The sequence below is a fragment of the Carlito syrichta genome, unplaced genomic scaffold, assembly GCF_000164805.1.
Source record: "Carlito syrichta isolate Samal-C Ts95f unplaced genomic scaffold, Tarsius_syrichta-2.0.1 Scaffold312501, whole genome shotgun sequence".
NCBI lineage: Eukaryota > Metazoa > Chordata > Mammalia > Primates > Tarsiidae > Carlito > Carlito syrichta.
The window spans coordinates 174060-193845 of NW_007256597.1; the positions used below are offsets into that span (position 1 = coordinate 174060).

General features: G+C 39.9%; 1 protein-coding gene across 1 annotated transcript in view; it reads left to right on the forward strand.

Moving 5' to 3' along the window:
• The first annotated feature begins 467 nt into the window (after window positions 1-467).
• The window catches only part of GDA (guanine deaminase), a 54817-nt gene continuing 35498 nt past the window's right edge, over window positions 468-19786 (forward strand). Inside the window, exons 1-4 of the mRNA XM_008069915.2 lie at window positions 468-556; window positions 8506-8677; window positions 13402-13489; window positions 16708-16813. Coding sequence (XP_008068106.1) covers window positions 8516-8677; window positions 13402-13489; window positions 16708-16813 — 356 coding nt within the window. The 5' untranslated portion in view covers window positions 468-556; window positions 8506-8515. The remainder of the gene's footprint in view (window positions 557-8505; window positions 8678-13401; window positions 13490-16707; window positions 16814-19786) is intronic.

Here is a 19786-nt window from a genome sequence, read left to right on the forward strand (position 1 = left end):
CTCTCAAATAGCTGGGACTACAGTCATGCAACACCACGCCCAGCTAACTTTTTGATTTTTTTGTAGAGACGAGGTCTTGTTATGTTGTCTGGGCTGGTCTTGAACTCCTGGACTCAAGCAATCCTCCCACCTTAGACTCCCAAAGTGCTGGGCTTACAGGTGTGAACCACTGTGCCTGGCCCAACCAGCGATTTGTAATACCTTGTATCTTCAAATGAAACATTTTGAAGTCTCGCTTGTATCTACACTGTAGAAGAAAAGGAAAAATTATACACGGTTTACTTCTTTGGATGACCAAAAACAAACTCTTGGCTTTTTTGGCTTCTAAACTCAATCCCATTTGGTGTCAAATATCTTTAACTCAGCTACAGTATCATCTCTTTTTAAAAGATTTATATATTTTAAAAAAACAAATGACTATGATTCATTAATATGTGATTCCTTTTTTTTCTTTCTTTCTTTTAAAGATAGTGTTTTTAGAAGAAGCATCTCAACAAGAAAAACTGGCCAAAGAATGGTGCTTCAAGCCATGTGAAGTAAGAGAGCTGAGCCATCAGTAAGTCATCGTCAACCTTTCTCTTTTGCTGCATGCCTGTCATAGGCTCAAGTGATAGAAAACCTGCCTTGGGAGAGAGATAATTTTTTAATTAATTGATTTTGAAATTAATTAATTATTTTTAAGGGAGAAGGTGAGAAGGAGAAAGTAGATGAGAACTAGAGGCTGTCACCATTCATTTATTTCTTCAGCCAATACTTGTTGAGTCTACTATGTGCAGTACAAGGGTCTGGAGGTGAAAAAAGTTCTTCAAGGTCCTTGTCATTACAGGGTGTACAGCCCATGGGTTTGCAGACAGTGAACAAGCAAACTGAATCATAAACACGACGGTGATTAGATTGTAGAAAACAGGGGTGGGAGGAGAGGTATAATAGAGATAAGTTGTTGGGAACTAGGGAGGGAAGAGAATTTGAGAATCAAGTGCTCTGATAGCTTGGCTAGGGAAGATCTATGTCTAGAAGTGCATTTGAGCTGTGATTGTATATTTCAACTCCCTTCAATGGTTTTTCATACATATATAAAATGTGTTTCCTGTGATTGGCCCACTGTCTTCATAGCCTGGTTGACTTGTTTTTTAAAAACAGAAATAGTTTTTTTTTTTTAAACTCAAATATTTTATCTTGTTTCATGCCAAGTTCTTTCAAAGGTCAATTTTCATTCCGAAAACACTTCCCTAACTTGAGAACTGACTCTTGGGTAATATAGTAAGAGGAACATTGAACTAGGAATGAAAACATCTGGTTTGAATTCTCATGCTGTAGCTTTGCAGTTGTTAAATGCAAAACAAGCAACTTTCCTTCTTCAAGCTCTTCTCAGTTATAAACTCATCTCTGGTCACCCTGCTGCCTCTCCATAGGCATGTGGGCATTTGAGATGGAAATTAATGCAGTAGCTTCTGCCATAACCTTCTACTTCCTCTTGCTAGATTTCCATAAGAGTCTGTGATGAGGAGCAATTGACACTTATGGTCACCTGTTCGTGTGTTTGGGGATGGAGGATTAGAAGGAAGCTTGGAAGCAGATGAAGTGGACTTTGGGAGAATATGAGAGAAAGGGAAGTGATTGGAGGATGGTGAGAGGGGTGAACCTATCTGTGGGTTTCCACATCTTTTTGTCTCACTTTATGAGACTGCTTTTAGAGGTAAATCCATCAAAAATGCAGATTCTGGGGCCCTGGAAGCACATACAGAGAAGTAGTAAGGGGATGAATAAAGTTTGGTGAAAGACTGAAACCTCTGAGGAAAAATCATATTTGAAATGCAAAGTAATTCTTATATCAAGTACACAAGTTATGTGCTGTTGAAATTGTCATGATTTAAATACCATAGAAGATGATTTCTCTACCAGTCTTTTTAACAGACTTGGCCCAATACCCAATGTATCTACAGGTCTATCTCAGCACGACGCAGATTTTTTGAAAAGGAAAATTACAACTGGAGTACCATGACAGTGCTGTGGTGAGAGTGGATCAGGTTGTGACCATGGGCTGCAGACAGGTTCGCAGGGCCAGGATTAGAGTGAGCATTCACCTCAAGTACGAGATTTAAAGGCAGTGGGGAGGACAAAAAAATCTCAATAATTAAGATAAACAATACCTTATTGCAATATTTAAACATGTAAAAATTAAGGCAAAAATCTATGGTGAACGGATTATAAAAATTTTAAATAAAGACAGGGTGAGCTGGGCTCGGTGGCTCAGCCTGTAATCCCGCGCCTTTGGGAGGCTGAGGTGAGCGGATGGTCTGAGCCCGCGGGTTCGAGACCTGCCTGGGCAGCGAGACCTCATCTCTACAATAAAACCAAAAAATTAGCCGGGCGTGGTAGCGCGCACCTGTAATTCTGGCTACTCGGAAGGCTGAGGCGGAAGGATCGCCAGAGCCCAGCAGGTCGGGGCTGCGATGGCCGGGAGCGGCCACTGCACTCCAGTCTGGGCGACCGAGTGAGACTCCAACTCAAAAATAAATAAATAAATAAATAAAGACAGGGTGTTGTTGCATGTTTGTTTTACAACCTTGTATTTTTTGTGCAGTAGAACAGTCTTCTTAAAGTAGTCTGGGGTTCCCAGGTCCTTGGGGCAGGTCGATGAGGGTGAAGATGGTATGTAAACAGATTGGGCGATGCAAGCCTTTATATCTAGTCACGTGTTTTGATTAGAGAACTTTATTAATGTTTTCCACTTGGTTAAAAGATGTGTGGGAGTTCTGATAGGTGTATACAAGGTGTATGTTGTTCTCTTTCTCTGGTTATGATAAGGTTTGGCCAACAATGCAGGTTTAAAATATCTGGAAGAAGTTGAGATTTTCTTTCCTTTCCTTTTTTTTTTTGCTTTTTTATATCCTTAGATGCATAAAAGACTTGAATTCCTGAGAAGCCATCCAAAGTATGACCACATATTACAAAATCCATTTCACTTAGCTCTTAAAGACTTGTCATGTTTCATTTTTTTCTAGTCTGAAATATTTTATTATTTATTTTAAAGATGTGTAGTACAATTCAGGACTAGGTATACAAGTGGTCATTGAACAGGTAAAATTTGAGCCTCCCTTTGGTCCCCACTTTGCCTGGTTTGAGATTAGGTACCCTTATTGTTGTGGTGTCCCCCCACCCTAACCCTGGCAGTATCCCTCTACTGCCAATTCCTTTCTTATGGTATTATGGTAAATGTTCAGGGTCCGCTTAGTGAGAACATGTGGTACTCTGTTCCTTGTTTCTGTGGTAGATCACTGAGTATGATAGATTCTAAAATTCATCTAAGTTGCTGTGAAGTCCATATGTTTGTCCTTCTTTATGGCTGCATAATATTCCACTGAAAGTTGAGATTTTCTAAGGGAACTATTATGCTGCTTAAGTAAAGCTGGAAGAGGAATCCTGAAAAGCAGAGGCAGAAAGGAGAGAGAGCTTTTTCACCTTCTGCTGCTGTAGCCTCTAGACCTCTCCTCTGCTTTACCTGCAGCTAGGCTCTTAATAACTGTCATTTGTAAGTGATGTTGTAAGTACAGAACTGAGTATGAATCCTGGCAGGGCCACCAACAAATTGCAAGCCTCAAAATGAGCTTGCCTTCACTGAGCTTCTTTTTGTTCTTTACTTTTTTTCTTTGCTTTTGTTTTGAGTTGGCGTCTCACTCTGTTGCTCAGACTGGAGTGCAGTGGCTGCTCCCGGCCACTGCAGACTCAACCTGCTGGGCTCCGGCGATCCTTCCGCCTCAGCCTTCCAAGTAGCTGGAACTACAGGTGCACACTTCCACACCTGGCTAATTTTTTTGATTTGTTGTAGAGGTGAGGTCTCGCCAAGTTGCCTAGGCGGGTCTCAAACCCATGGGCTCTGGAAATTCACTCACCTCGGCCTCCCAAAGTGCGGGATTACAAGCTGAGCCACCGAGCCTGGCTCTTTTGTTCTCTCTATAAAATTAGTAAGTGGGCTCAGTAACCTCTAATCTCGCATGCAACTCTCACATTCCATGCTTCTGTGTGTTCTGATATCTGGACTATAAACTTAATTCTGTGAATCTTTTTATTGGTGAACGTTTCGAAATGCTTCCTATTTCCTAAAAAAGATGTGTAGCTTTTCTGGGTAAAAATCACACTTCAGATACAGCAAATCCTTACTCTTCCATTGCCTCTGTGAACTTTGTACCCTGAATCATCTTATTCACTCTCTTATCTCTATTACCTGACAAACACGCTTGGATTTCCCCTACATGGAAAACAAAAAGTGACTTTTACTCTTTTGCATTCTAACTTTCACTACCAAATATTTTTAAAGGGAGTTTTCTATCTGTCCAATTCTTTCTCTAACACCATCTTTCATGTTCATCATTCTTTCCTCAGCACCTAGGATAGTAACTCAAACATGCTAGAGACTCAGTAAATACTTTTTAATGAAGGACAAAATCCTTCCAAAATTGGGTTTCCCCCCAACGATTACACTGGGGCCTCAGTGTACTGAGGCCACACCTGCTTTTTTGCCGTTTTTGGCATAGTCGCTGCCCTGCTCTTCTTGAAACCCTCCCTTAGTTATTCTTCTGGACACCTTTCTCTCCTAGGTTCCCTCTATCCTCCTGACAACTCTGCCAAGATTGATCACAACCTTCTCTTCCTCAGTCTTAGACCTTAAGTGGAGGGGGTTATTCAAGATTTAGTTTTGTTCTGTCTTCCACAGAAATCTCTGATACCACCAACTTGGAGGGTTATCTGCATTGAGAAGATGCTCAGATCTAAATTCTCTCTTAACTCTTATGTGATTTCGTATCCCACATCCCCAATTACTTCTTAGATGCTTGGAAGTCACACTTTAACACCAGGCTTATTAGGACATCACAAACCTCTTCTCCCCCAAAGAGACACTCTTTCTAGATTCTCGGTACTTTATGTCATGTGTTCTGCCTCGCATGCTCAATAACTTACTCTTTTGACTCATTCTTCTCCTTTGCTTCCTAGGGCTAATGAAATAATAAGTTCTTTCTCTCATAGTCATCCCTTTCCTTTCTGTATTCCTCACCACAATCTTTATTTAGAAACTTCACATTTGGAAGATAATTTGCAGGAGTTTCCCAACACGTGCCTACTGCCACCAGATTCATCAAACTAAACCCGAGGCTCCGTATGTTACAGTCTGCCAAAGCAAACAAAAACAAAGAAACAAATATTATGATCTCCTCCCTCTTGGCTACAGAATAATATGTATGCTAATTCACTAAATTGAGTATTGAAGACCCTTTAAGAAACCTTTCTGTTGCTGTTTATTTTTTTTTTTTTGGAAAAATGTCTATGTACTGAAATGCATAGATCTTGGGTATATAATTTGATAAGTTTTGTCAAATATATATACTCATGTAGCCAACACATCAATCAAGATATAAAACATTCTTATTCTAGAAACTTCCTTTGAGCTCCTTCCAATCTCTCTCCAGCCTCTCACAGGCAGCCACTGTTTGATTTCTATCAGATGGATTACTTTTGCCTCGTTTTGAATGTCATATAAATAGAATAATGCAATATGTACCCTTTTGTGTCTGGACTCTTTCACAGAACATGTTTTTGAGATTGATCCATATTGTTGTGTGTATCAGTTCACTCTTTATTACTGAATAGTATTCCATTGTAGCAGTTTGTGTATCTATATTTTCTTGTGGTGGATATTTAGATTGTTTCCAATTTAAGCTAGTGTAAACATTCTTGTACAATTATTTTTGTAAACTTAAGTTTTTGTTTCACTTGGATAAATATCTAAGAGTAAAATTGCTCACTAAGACTTTTTAAGTCTGACCAGACCTAACTCTCTCCTTCTCTCCCTTTCTTCCTCCTCCTCTCCCTCTTTCCTTTCTCGCTCTTTCTCTCTCTCTCTCTCCTTCTGTCTCTCATCTCTCTCTCCCTCTGTCTCTCATCTCTCTCTCCCTGTCTCTGTCACAACTCTCTCTCTCTCTCTCTCTCTCTCTCTCACACACACACACACACACACACACACACACACACACACACACACACACACACAAACAACTTTACTCACTCCTAATCTCCTCAACTAGATTATAAAGTCTTTATTCAAGTAGATACTTGGGAAATATTATTTGATTGAACAACTTAACTGCTGAAGAAGTCACACTACCATTCTATTTTATGGTGGTGGAGAAAGCAAAAGAAGCTTAAGGACTAATCTCTTCTGGAGAGGTCAGTAACTGATACTTGAGAGGAACCCAGGCTTCATCCTCTCTGTGTTTGCTTCCCACATTATAGGCCCACTTAACACTACCTTCTTATCATACTTAAAAGTTGTCACTGTTCTTTATTACCATGGTTAGTCAATTAACAATTTTGTTACATGGAACATAGTGACCAAGAGTGCTGAGCCTGGAGACAAACTACCTGGGTTTGAATCTTAGCTCCAAAATGGACTAATGATTATTTTTTTTCAAGCTACTTAAGCTTCCTGAGCTTTAGCTTACCCCTATGTAAATGAGAGTAACAATACGCCCATACTTCATAAGTTTCTTGTAAGCATTATATCACATCATCATCACTATATTTATTGGTGCTTTTCATTATCCAGGCTCTATTCTTTTTTTTTTTTTTGAGTTGGAGTCTCACTCTGTCACCCAGACTGAAGTGCAGTGGCATGCTCCTGGTCACCGCAGCCTCGACCTGCTGGGCTCCGGCGATCCTTCTGCCTCAGCCTTCCAAGTAGCTGGAACTACAGGTGCATGCTACCACGCCCGGCTCATTTTTTGATTTTGTTGTAGAGATGAGGTCTTGCCAAGTTGCCCGGGCAGGTTTCGAATCCGCGGGCTCAGGCAATCCACTCACCTCAGCCTCCCAAAGTGCTGGGATTACAGGCTGAGCCACCAAGCCTGGCTTAGTCTCTATTCTTACACACACTGACTCAAGCTTCACAACAGCCCTAAGAAAGTACTACTATATTCATTTTATATAAGAGGAAACTGAGTCACAGAGATACCTTTTTTTTTTTTTTCAGTTGGAGTCTCACTCTGTCACCCAGACTGGAGTGCAGTGGCCGCTCCTGGCCACCGCAGCCTCGACCTGCTGGGCTCCGGTGATCCTTCCACCTCAGCCTTTCAAGTAACCGGAATTACAGGCATGTGTTACCACACCCGGCTGATGTTTTGATTTATTGTGGAGATGGGTCTCGCTGCCCAGGCGGGTCTTGAACCCGCGGACTCAGGCAATCCACTCACCTCAGCCTCCCAAAGGCGCGGGATTACAGGCTGAGCCACCGAGCCCTGCCACAGAGATACTTTTAAAAATAACATACCAAATATCCAACTGCTGGTTTATGGTGAGGACTGACCTCAAATCCAAGCCGCCTGAGACTAGAATGTATATACTTAACCCTTACAATGAACTGCTGCCCACGAATGAGATGACACATGCAGAATTGTACCCATGCTCAGTGCATGTACACATTCAGGAAACAGTCGCTGCTGTCACCATCACCATTAACATCACCACCGTCATTCCTAGCTCACTTTTTAAAATGCAGCATTTAGAGTTACTTATGGCTTTATTGTCTTATATTTAGGTGGTATATAGGTACTTGATTTGATCATATAAAGGATTCTCTGTGATGTCATGTTTCAAGTTCAAGTTCCTTATGCGACTTAATGTTTACTTAGGATGAAGGTGGTGGTAGTACACACCATCTTTTGGCAAACATCTGTTTGGATGAGGTTGGCCACTTAATAGTGGCTGGTGAGCTGGATGAACTCTTCAGTAAAGCTCTAAGTGTCCGTTAGCATCAGACTACTTTAATTCTATGGGCAGTGGCTCTGAAACCCTTAAAAACATTTTCCCAGGACTTTCCATTATAAGAATGAATAGAAGCATGAATGTCAATTGATGGATCAGTGTAGCAGGAGGAGTGGTCAGAGGTTTGTGAGCGTGGTTGTCATGGCATCACAACCCCCACTTCACTTAACCATTTACACCACTGCCGCCTTATGTTCCCATCTCCGAAGATCACCTGTCCCTCACCCGTTTGTTCTTGCCGCTTCTATTTCAGATCTCAGCCTCTATCACATGAAAAAAACTAGATTTCTTGTAATCAGCCAAGATCAGGATGACCACTGAGTCTAAAATTGCGGCCACTCTGTTTCCATCTTCGGTCCCCTTAGCGACTTGTTGTATGTTCCTCAGCATGGTTCTAGAAGTTCTGAAAACCTCTCTGCCCTAAAACCAGTACTCTGCTTTTTCCTTCCTTCATCATCATAGGTTAACCCTACACCAGCTTTTCCAATTTAGAAACTGGATCTCTCCTAAAAGAGCTTCATTTTTGTTTCCTGGCCTCTACATAATAGGAGAATTTACAGTTGTCTGATTGCGACAGCTATGAACTGGTGTGAGGTGAATGATGATATCATTCTTGAGAGAAAATGTGATTTAGAGATATGGAAAATGACTGATGCTATTAAATCCTTTTCCTACCATCTTAATTTCCAGTGAGTTCTTCATGCCTGGGCTGGTTGATACACACATTCATGCTCCTCAGTATTTCTTTGCTGGAAGTAATGTAGACTTGCCCCTTTTGGAGTGGCTGACCAAGTACACGTTTCCTACAGAACTCAGATTCCAAAGCATCGACTTTGCTGAAGAAGTATACACCAGAGTTGTTGTAAGTATCCGGTGTGTAAGTATGGTATTATGTTTGGTTGTCTATAGAAGCATCCGTTTCTTGGGACAGATTTAAATTATAATGCGTACACAGTTAAGGCTAAGATGGGCCATAGAGATTTTTAAAGTTCTTTCACAGCCCAGTGAATTTGTGGCCACCTCACCTACACGGCTAGTCAGTGGCTAAGAGAGAATTTGAAGCCAAGTTCCCAGATGCCTTATCTGGTGGACTTACATTACTCTCTTTTACTTCTTGTGCTTTATTTATTTATTTTAGCCAAATTTGGGTTTCATGAATATTTGTGTGTTCCCTGTTCCTGCCAATCCATAATGCTGTTCTGAGAACCATATGGAATAGTTGTGTGACCTTTGGAAAGTTCTGTGACTCACTTTCCCCATCTGTAAAAAAGAGAGATCACGATAGTACCTACTTTACAGGATTCTTATGATAATTAAGCAAGTTCGTATTTGTGAGGTTCTTAGAATAGTGCCTGGCACATGGGAAGAGCTCTGTTTGTTTGCTTTAGAAATAGCCAAGGAAATTTAAAATTACTGTTAGAAGAATATCACGTTATTCTGGTAGCTTCCCAAGGAGGGAAAATAGGATGGTTCCATATCACAGGGCACATGGGACTGTGACTTGAGTATTAACACCACTAGAGGGAACTCTGGAGCTAATTCAGCCATTGAACAGCGACTGTAATGTGTACCGGTTGTTGATTGAAGGCTCTGAAAAAATCCTACCTTCTACGCTTTCAAGAAAATCAGTTCCCTTCTTTCTACTCCAACACTCTGCCCAAAACCAGCATCCACTCAGCAACCAGAAACAGCTTCTTCAGGGAAGAAGTTAAAGCTGAAAATACCTTTTTATCTGACCACTACCTTGTGTCATTGATCTCACTTGATGTGAACACTCCTGGGCTTTTGCTAGAACCATGGATGATTTTCCTCCTAGGGGTTGGCTATGTGGTGGTGACAGTATTACAAATCTTCTGCAGTGACTGACCTAAACCTCTTGCTAATTTGGTCTTGCATCAGTCCAGCCTTAAAGAGTAAAAGCAAGTGCTAACGTTTACACACTTGCCTTGCTTAATTATAAATTCAGTGTAATTGTGTGTCTTACATATATAGCATGCATCCACATGACACCAGAAAAACTGAGAAGGACTAAAGCTGTGTATAAAATTGCTGGTGCATTGTGTTCATGAATTGTGTTAACCACATCAAATCTTTATTCTCAAAATTTATTTATACCTCACATTATTCTAAAAAGAGTGTGAGAGCTTAAAATTGCATAGCATACCAACAAGAGAAAATGAGTCATGAATCGCGGAAAAAATGGTAGAAGGGGGAAGGAAAAATAAAACCTAAAAGAAAAGAAGTGTAGGAGAAAAAATAAAACCAAGAAGTCAGTGTCTACCATGGTGGCAGGGAGAGCCCATGCATTTGTTAGAATTTGTCACATATTTGACTTTAAGTTTCTAGAACCTGACCTACAGAAGGGAATAATTTATGAAATGTATATTATTTGATTAAAAAAATACATTTACTGAGGTCAAGCATATTTATTCTTCATACTGAAATTTAAGAAAATGAATCTAATATTCCTAATGTGGATAGTTGCTGTGTTGTCAAAATATACTTTGTAAGGATGCTATAGTGTCAAAAAGTCCAGATAGATCTGTCTTTTCTACTTAGATAGCTAGAGTATCAAGGACTGTATATTTCATCAGGCAGTACTCCATAAAAATGATTTCTTATGTCTGAAATTTCTTTAAATATTTGATGTCAGAGGGCACAAAATAGGTCTTACTCCTGTAAGTATTTGCAGTGCATATATCCTATGTTTCTGATAACAAGTAGACCCACAAAATTTTGCAGTTAGATGAGCTAAGGATATGGTTGACATCTGTTTAAGAATGTTGAGATATGTTAACTAGACATGTAACCTACTAAATGGGCTGAGCTCAGTGGGAACAAACAGAAGTAGCTTCCGGTTTCCTTCCACCCTCCTTTTCATTCCTCCTTCCTTCTCTCCCTGAGGGGGCTCTCCCGGTCTTGTCTCTTTATAGTAATTTGGGGAGTTCTGAACTTTCTAGTTTTTTTTTCTTTCTAATTCTAACTGTTAAAAGAAAAGCTTTAGACAAATGAAATTTAACCGAGTGTAACTGAACAAAGAATGATTCCAGAATCAGGCAGTTTTCATAACCAGAAAAGGTTCAGAGGGCTCTATCCAGCAATGTGGGCAGGCAGCATTTAGGAACAGAAAACAGAGGTGAGCTACAGAAGCAGCTTGATTGGCTATGCCTCAGGCTCAGCATCTGCCTTATATAAACACGATCTAATCAGTTGGCCACCTGTGATTGACTGAAGCTCAGCTGCTGTGATTGGCTGAGACTCAGCTATTTGTTGCAAATGTACGCCTCTAAGTTAGGCTCTCAGTTAGCTTATATACTAAGTTAGGCTGTAGATCCTTATGTAGAGACTCGAAGTCCAAAACATCCCAGGCCAAATTTAGTTTGCTTTAACACAGTCCAATCTGAAACTATAATTTCTCTTAAAACTTCTTTCCCCATAGCCCTCGTATCCCTTGGTTCAGGCCTGACAGGAGAAAGGGGCTTACTGCTAATATCTGTGAGTGCTTCAATTATCTTCTTTGCTAAGTAGCTTCAGTTTTCCATTTTGATTTTATTTGCAAACCAAGATTTTAGAAAGGTGCTTAAAATTTTGAAAATGTAGAAAAAATTTAGATCACATGTCTGTTTTGAGTTTTATTTTAATTTAGTAGTAAACATAACATCAGTCTTTTTTCTTGAGAATAGTTGATATTTATTTTATGACCTAATAAAAGATTAATTTTTATGGTTATTCTGCAATTTTTAAAAAAGACTGTGTTTTCTCTGTTGACATAACATTTTTGGTATCTCTACAGATACAGAAGTTAAGGTATTGAAAGTGTTAAATGTGCCAGGCGCTGTGGTTCACGCCTATAATCCCAGCACTTTGGGAGGTTGAGGCGAGTGGACTGCCTGAGCCCTTGGGTTCAAGATCAGCCTGGGCAACTTGGCGAGACCCCATCTCTACAATAAATCAAAAAAAATTAGCTGGGCATGGTGGCACGTGCCTGTAGTTCCAGCTACTGGGAAGGCTGAGGCTGAAGGATGGTCTGAGCACAGCGGGTCGAGGCTACGGTGGCTGGGAGTGTGCCAGTGCCCTCCAGGCCTGGGTAACAGAGTGAGACTCCAATGCAAACAAACAAACAAACAAACAAAAAGTGTTAAACAAGTATTCTGCTATTTTATTTTGTGTTCTCCCATATAACTGGACAAGAGCTTTTTCAGTCTCCCTCCTTGATCTCTACCCTCTGTACCACATCCCATAGCAGATGAGATTTTAGTTCCCCTTTATTTTTTTTTTTACCATCTATACTTAATGTAAACTGTCTTAATTTTCAAATTTATTTAAAAAATTATTTCAATTTAATTCCAATTTGTTATTTGTTAACATATATTCTTGATTTAACAGTGAGCTACGTTTCCTTTTGCTACTTGGATTTAAACATGTAAGAAAAAATACATAATTTTTTATAAATAAATTCCACTTTTTGGGAGGTTCTCCCTTGTAGGTTGTCTGTTTCTGCCAAGACTTTTTCCCAGATTTTCTCCCCCTTCTTATCTTTTTGATAATAGCTTCCTTCCAAAGTCTGTTGAACCTTGGTCATACGTTCATATTTAAGTGTGATGCTCTAAGATGCTGAATAGAAGATCTGGGTAGAGGTAGCACTTGCTGACAGTGAACTTCATTATAAGATGAACAGTGAAGGTTGTGCATGTAGGTACCAAATGTCACTGTGAGAACATCTTTCTTCTAGAGTCATTGATTTTCTCTAGGAACGTTTTCTTTAATCCCCTGCATTCTGGGGAAGATGACCCAAAGGTCAGCCAGATTTTTACTTAAACTTCTTCTTCACCTTGTCTTTTTTTTTGGCTTGCACCCTCTAATTACTATCCTGTTTCTACATGGAGAACATCTCTCCTCCAGGGACCAGGTTAGGGGTGGTTAGCTGGTTTCAACAGGGAGGGGAAGGTTTCCTGCCAGGGTTTAGTCACCTGTTCACAGACTTTCAGCCACTTCCTTACTGACACTTGCCTGTTTCTCTCTGTTTTCAGTTTGCTTCCAGGTTCTCATCTATGTTTTTTGTCTTGCAAGAAGATGTTCAAATATTTTCTCTATTCACATCCCCTCTCATGTTCCTCTTGTGGGTTGATAAATTTTGTACTCCTTTACTATTATGTTAGTGGTAATTTGCTAGGGAAAGGAAATAGATATGTGTGGTCAATCTTCCAGGTTGAACTGGAAATCTGGCTGAATATTTTTACTCTGTGACAGATAGAAAAATCTTATTTATGTGCTCCCAGATGCAATACAATTTGGATAGCCTTGAATAATCCTGAGAAATAAGAAATTAATTATTATCGCATTGTATGGATTTTGAAACATAGAACTGTAAGAATCTAGGAAATCAAAAGTATCAACTTCTCCTCCAGCTAAGGCTTTTGGAATAGAAATACTTTTGCCATTTACTTAACTATATTCCATATCAAGATGGCATAACTTTAAATAAAAACATTTTAAAATAAAAAACTAGAATTCTATTTTCCTCCGGATATGCCATGTGACTTTTCTGGGCACACACGATTCATGGTTTCTGTGATTTATTTTTAGAGGCGAACACTAAAGAATGGAACAACCACAGCTTGTTACTTTGGAACAATTCACACTGACTCATCTTTGCTCCTTGCTGAAATTACAGGTGAGCAGATGAAAGCATGATTTATGGGCACATCAAGCAGAGACACCCAGACCAGGCCTACCTAACAACTTCTATGTACTTGTGGGTAGTCCTGCCTTTTAATTGCTAGAATTTGAGCACTGCAATTTTTTGCAAGTAATTTAAAAGTGTCTATGTATCATTGCAGCCTTTGAATGTTTTCTATTGTTTACACACTTTGATTATGTACTTGTGGTTTTTGGTTACAGAATGATATATACAAGGGGGGACCCCAAAATGGAATTTATTTATTAAAATTGTATGTTTATTCTTGTATGTTTAAACTTCAGTCACCTTCAAAGTACTCTCTGTTTGATGCAGTACACCTGTTGAGACACTTTTTCCACTGCTCAAAACAGTTTCTGAACTCATCAATTTTGATACCTTTTAGGGCTTCTGCTGTTTTTTTGTTCCACCTCTTCCACATCAGCAAAACATTTCTCTTTGAGGACTTTTTTTGTCCAGGAAATAAGTGAGATTAGGTGAATAGGGAGGGTGAGTGAGGCATAGGGGTCATACCATTTTTGGTAAAAAACAAAACAAAACAAAACAAAAAAAACCATTGAACACTCAGCACAGAGTGGACAGGTGCACTATAAATCACCCATCATGAAATGTTGAAAGAATCTAAAAAAAAAAAAAAAAATCACTGAAATCGAACGTAGCCTCTCACAACAATGCTAGCTGGCACACTAATGCCAATGGATTGCTAGAACACTTACCTAGTGGGGGAAGCCTGTTCTACAAGGGACCCGCCTTCCAAAAAGAATTCTGATATTTTTGGGGTCCTCCCTCATATTCAAGTCTGAATTTCTTGTATTAATTTAGGGTTTTTTAGGGCAAGTTTACTAATTGTAGCCATGACAACCATTTATTCTGTTAGAATCAACAGACATGTGTTGGCTGTTGGTTAGACTCAGGGCACTGTGCTAGATGCTTGGAGCACAATGAGACAGAAAATAGTCTTTGTCCTTGAGAAACCAGATGGAATGCCTAGACACATTAATAAGTTTAGTAACATCTATGGTGCTGTTACTAGATGCCTGGTGTGGTGCAGAGCGCTCTGTATGGATTAGCTCAGCTTCAAGCAATCTTCTGAGGTAGTCATGGTGTCCTCTTGTTATAGATGTACAGACTGATGCCCAGAGGGGTTACGTAACATGTCCAATACTGCACAGCTTGTAAACAGAGCTGATTCTGAATTTGGGTGGCTGATTCCCAGTCAGTGTAGTACCTGGCACATGGCACCATTGGCTCATGCTCTGACATCGCTGCCTACTGGCCAAGAGTTTATACCAAAGGCATGATGGGTGATGCTGAAAATAAATGTTGCAGTTTTCAGAGGAGGCAAAGATAACCAAGGGCCATGTCTGGGAAGACTTCATGAAAGGGGACTTTAACCTGGGCTTTGAATGGAAGACAAAATGGGGAGAGAATAAAATGTCTTCCAAACAGGGGAAATGACATAGATAGAGGTATGGGGACAGAAATATTGATAGTGGACACAGAGAGCAAAGAATTTTGACCAAAACAGTAGATTTAGTAGAGAGCAGGGTGATGGGAGAGGAGGGGGGGGCAGACGGGATGGTTCAGATTGTGGAAAAGCTCAGCTATACATCAAAGACTCAAAGAAGGTTTTGAGCAGTTGTGAGTGATGGCATGAAAGTGGTATTTGGAGGGAGATCAATCTAATGGCCAGGGATTAGAATGAATTAGAGGGGAAAGAGAGAGGGAGAACACTTTTGAAAGACTCTCATGACAGAGGTGAAGACTTTATAGACACAATGACCATTGCCCTGTCCCATGTAGTTTCAACTTTCTGACTGAAATGGAATTCTTCCAGCACCTCTGATGAGGACCACATTCTTTAGTGCTGAAGGCTGCTTGTAGGACTAAGTAAAACTCCCCACAGATAATGATATTAAGTTTGCTACAATTAAGCATAGCAGTGAGCCATTGCCAGGTTACTGTGGCCGTTGCTTTGTGAAACCATGGTGTGGCCATGTTTCTTTAGCTTTGGACCCCTCCCCTAACTTGGGGAGGTGAATCTCCTCTTTCTCTCTCAAATTTACTTTCTAAATAAACTGTATTTTCTAATTGACTCCCTCCCCTGCATTGGGAAGGTGAAGTTCCTCTTTCGTTCTCAAATTTACTTTCTAAATAAACTATCTTTTCCTTTGTTTTTTTTTTTTGAGTTGGAGTCTCACTCTGCCACCCAGACTGGAGTGCAGTGGCCGCTCCCGGCCACCGCAGCCTCGACCTGCTGGGCTCCGGCGATCCTTCCGCCTCAGCCTTCCAAGTAGCCGGAATTACAGGCATGTGCTACCATGCCCGGCTGATTTTTTTGATTTATTGTAGGGATGTCTCGCCAAGTTGCCTGGGTGGGTCTTGAACCCGCTGGCTCAGGCAATCCACTCACCTCAGCCTCCCAAAGCGCTGGGATTACAGACTGAGCCACCGAGCCCAGCTAACTATATTTTCTAATCTAAAAAAAAAAATAGCAGCGTATGGTGCTATTGATTCCCATGTGCCAGTCGCCTTATGTGCATGATTGCATGTACTCCTCATAAGCCTGCACGTAGTATAGGTTTATACCTTGGCCAAATAATATTCACCATCCAGAGAATAATCAAACGAATAAGGCATTCATCCAAATCTGTCCTACTCTAGTGCCCATATTCTTATCCCTTGGCCATGTTGTGTTTTATCTAGAAGAGGGGTGGTAGAATGCGAGACAGGAAGAAGACTGTGGGTGGGGAGAAAAAGAGAAGGAAGAAACCAAGTGCAGGTATGTCAAGAACTAAGACTTTTTCTAGGATCTGAGACTGTTTTCTCCTTTGCCATGTAATCAAGTGAGAACAAAGATAGTTATTAAAAATATAGACAAGCTGTATAATCAAATGGAAAGACAAATAATACAATTTTTTAAAAACCCCATCCAATTAGTTCCTGCTCAGTCTGGGGATAAGGATGGGGGAGGTGGTGGGTTAAGGGGGTAAACAGAAGAATCTTTACTACCTACTGATTTGGTGGGGATTTGTTGTTATTATTCTTAAGTGGTGTGATGGTGGATGAGCTTTTGCATTCTTACTTACGTTTTTCACAATGATTTTAATTTAAAGATATTTTTTAAAGACTTAGAAAAACTACTGTTAGAGAAACAAACATGCCTTCAGATTCTTTCTGTGTGTTGGCCACAGATAAATTTGGACAGCGGGCATTTGTGGGCAAAGTATGCATGGATCTGAATGACACTGTTTCAGAATACAAGGAGACCACTGAGGAATCAATCAAGGAAACAGAGAGGTAAAAAGCCCATTTATCTTGATTTGTCTTCTGAGTGAGTCCCTCTGCTGCACTGACAGAGTCAGAGGTGTAAAGAGGAAACAAGAGGCTGTTATGACCCAGGTGGCTTGTGCACACAGTGATTCAGTGTTCTGTATGATGCAATGTGTCAGCTAGTCTACAGTAAATTTCATCAAATAGTGGATAATCGTAAATAATTTACAAAGAGCTTCTCTTTGCAGTGCCACACTTGATCCTCACCAAAATCTTCACGAGGCATCTAACTTTTATGATAAGGAAACTGAGTCTGGCATAGGCTAAGTGATTTGCTCACGGTCACACAACTTTTAAGTAGCAGAGCCATAATCGAAAGCCAGGGCCTATGACTCTAAATTCAGTCTTCCTACCACTGTGATATTGACTCCCCCATCTCATATTCAATGTAAGTAAAGAGAAAGAGAGAAACAGAGGGTGTGCAAGAGTGTCTGCTATGGTGTATGCTCATTTCTAAAAGATAATGGAAGTGAAGAGTCATTCATGGAACTCATTAGGAAATAAGAATGCTTGGGTATTTTCTAACAAGGTAAGGCAAATGAATTACATCTTATAGGTGATGAGAGACCTTTCACTAAAAAGGAATTACACAACAAAATCAAAGTAATAAGTGTTCCCATGGTTAAAAAAAAAAGTTGGAGAAGCACAAAAAGGTACAAAGAAGAAAAAAATGTGTTTCATAATTAAACCACCTAAAGTTACCAGAGTTGAAATTGTACTCTATATTTTTAGTGTTTTTTTTTTCTAGGTGGTATATGTAATCCTCACTACTATTTTGTCCCACTGTGGGAAGGGAAAAGTTCTGAGTATATGCTGGAATGGCCATAACATGCTAATATAAGAAGCTAGGTTATCCTCTCTCCAAAAATGTGACCCGAAAGAATGTCTTTCCGCAGTGAAGGGTAGAAATACAGGAGGGAAGGCTGTGGTTCCTTTTCCTGCCTTGGTTCTGTATCTGTCTGCTCACAGGGAGTAGTGCCTTGCTGTTCTTCTTCCAGTAAGGCTCTGAGGACATTTTGTGGTGACACACAAGCTTGAAAGAGACAATTGGAGGAACTCAGGTCCACTCTGCTGCTGCTGGACACTGAACTGGGTTCACCAGAGGTTGTGGACAGCCTACCTTGGAAGATCTTCATCTCAAAGAATAGAGTGCCATATACAGACAGAATCATAAAAAGTGGAGGTGTGCAAGGGAAATGAAAACATATGTCCACATAAAGACTTGCACGCAAATGTTCACAGTATTTATAGAAGCCAAGTGTGAAGCAGATTCACTGTCCCAGGGGACACTGTGATTCACTGTCCCAGAGGAGACTGAACACCTCACAGTACACAACATCAGTGTCAATCCACTTGCATGAGTCCAGTGAGACAGAACACTCACACAAGTTAAGCAAAGCAAGTTTATTACTCACAGATAAGCGTCAAGGAACAATAGAATCTTAGGATATATGGTGAACTGTCCCCTCAAAGTTCAAGGAAGTTTCTCTGGGTGAATAGAATCTCATCTGTGTGTTCCTCATGTCACACCGCAGCTGAGGGACTCTGAAAACATGTTCTGCCTGTGATTTTATACTCGGATGAAAGTTGACTCACTGGGCTAAAGCATTGCAGGACATCTTGTTCTGGGAAGAAAGGGAACAGAGCACAGGATTTTCTAGCTAGTTCTTCCTATCTCAAGGAGTTGCATTTTTAGCATATTCTACAGTTATTCTGAGAACTACAAGCAAGAAAAAAAGGAAGAGCTGGGTTGACAAGGCCATGTGGGGACTTGTTCGGCAACAAATAGTGGAAACCACCTAAATGTCCATCAGCTGGTGAATCGAATATTATTCAGACATAAAAAGAAATTAAGTACTGATGCCTATTACAACATGGTTGAACTTTAAAACAATGTGCTAGGAGAAAGAAACCAAACACAAAGGTCGCATAGTGTATAATTCCATTTGTATAAAATGTATAGAAAATATAAATCCATAGAGACAGAAAGCCAAGATTAGAGATTTCCTGGGGCTGGGATTAGGAATGACTGCTAACTGTAAATGAGTCCAAGGGATCTAATCAGAGTGATGAGAATGCTCAAAATTGGATTATGATGAAGGTTGCACAACTCAACACATTTACTAAAAATCACTGAATTGTGCACTTTACAGGTAAATTCTATGGTTATGCAAATTATACTTCAATAAAACTGTGTTTTAAAATAGGGGTATGTGGATGGGGTGTGTGTTCATGCATAATTTGTATTTTTTAGTTCACATCCACTTTAGATAAGCGTTGAGTAGAAAGTGATTCAATTTTTAAAAAAGTAAATATATATTTTTAAAAAGTTACTTTTAAACTTGCAAGGGAATGTTATTTTGTTTGCTTGTTTATTTTTGTTTTCTAACATGAAGATTGTATAAGGTATAAATTGCTGTGGAGTGTATTTTTGGAGACTCTAGCTCTCTATGATTTTCTCCTTTAGTCCAATAGCACTCCTCTCAATGCTTCTAGCATTCTTCCCCTCACCATTTTCTCCTAATACCACATGGTTGAAATAAAAATTTAAAAAAGGCCTGAAAACCTCAAGATGTATTAACATACTCTGGAATCAACCTGTGATGTCAAATTAAATGAGAGATTAAATTAATGTACTAAACCATTCTTCCCATTTGCCAAGGTCACTGTGTGGATTTACCCAAATTGGTGAAATTAGTCTGTTCCTTAAAAATTTGCAAGTCAGGGCTATTTTTGTGTATCAAATTATATTTTAAAGCCTTCAGAAGCTTGCCATAGGAATCCTAGGGTAAATCTCTTTGTAAAATGAAGGATTCTTTTAAAAGTAAATGACTTGCCCTCCACCTGCCCTTTATTATTGAGCAGGGCTTTTCCTATAGATAGGATATGGTTTTAAGGACATGTGGCCTGCTCATTAAATTACTTTTTGTTGTGAGTCAT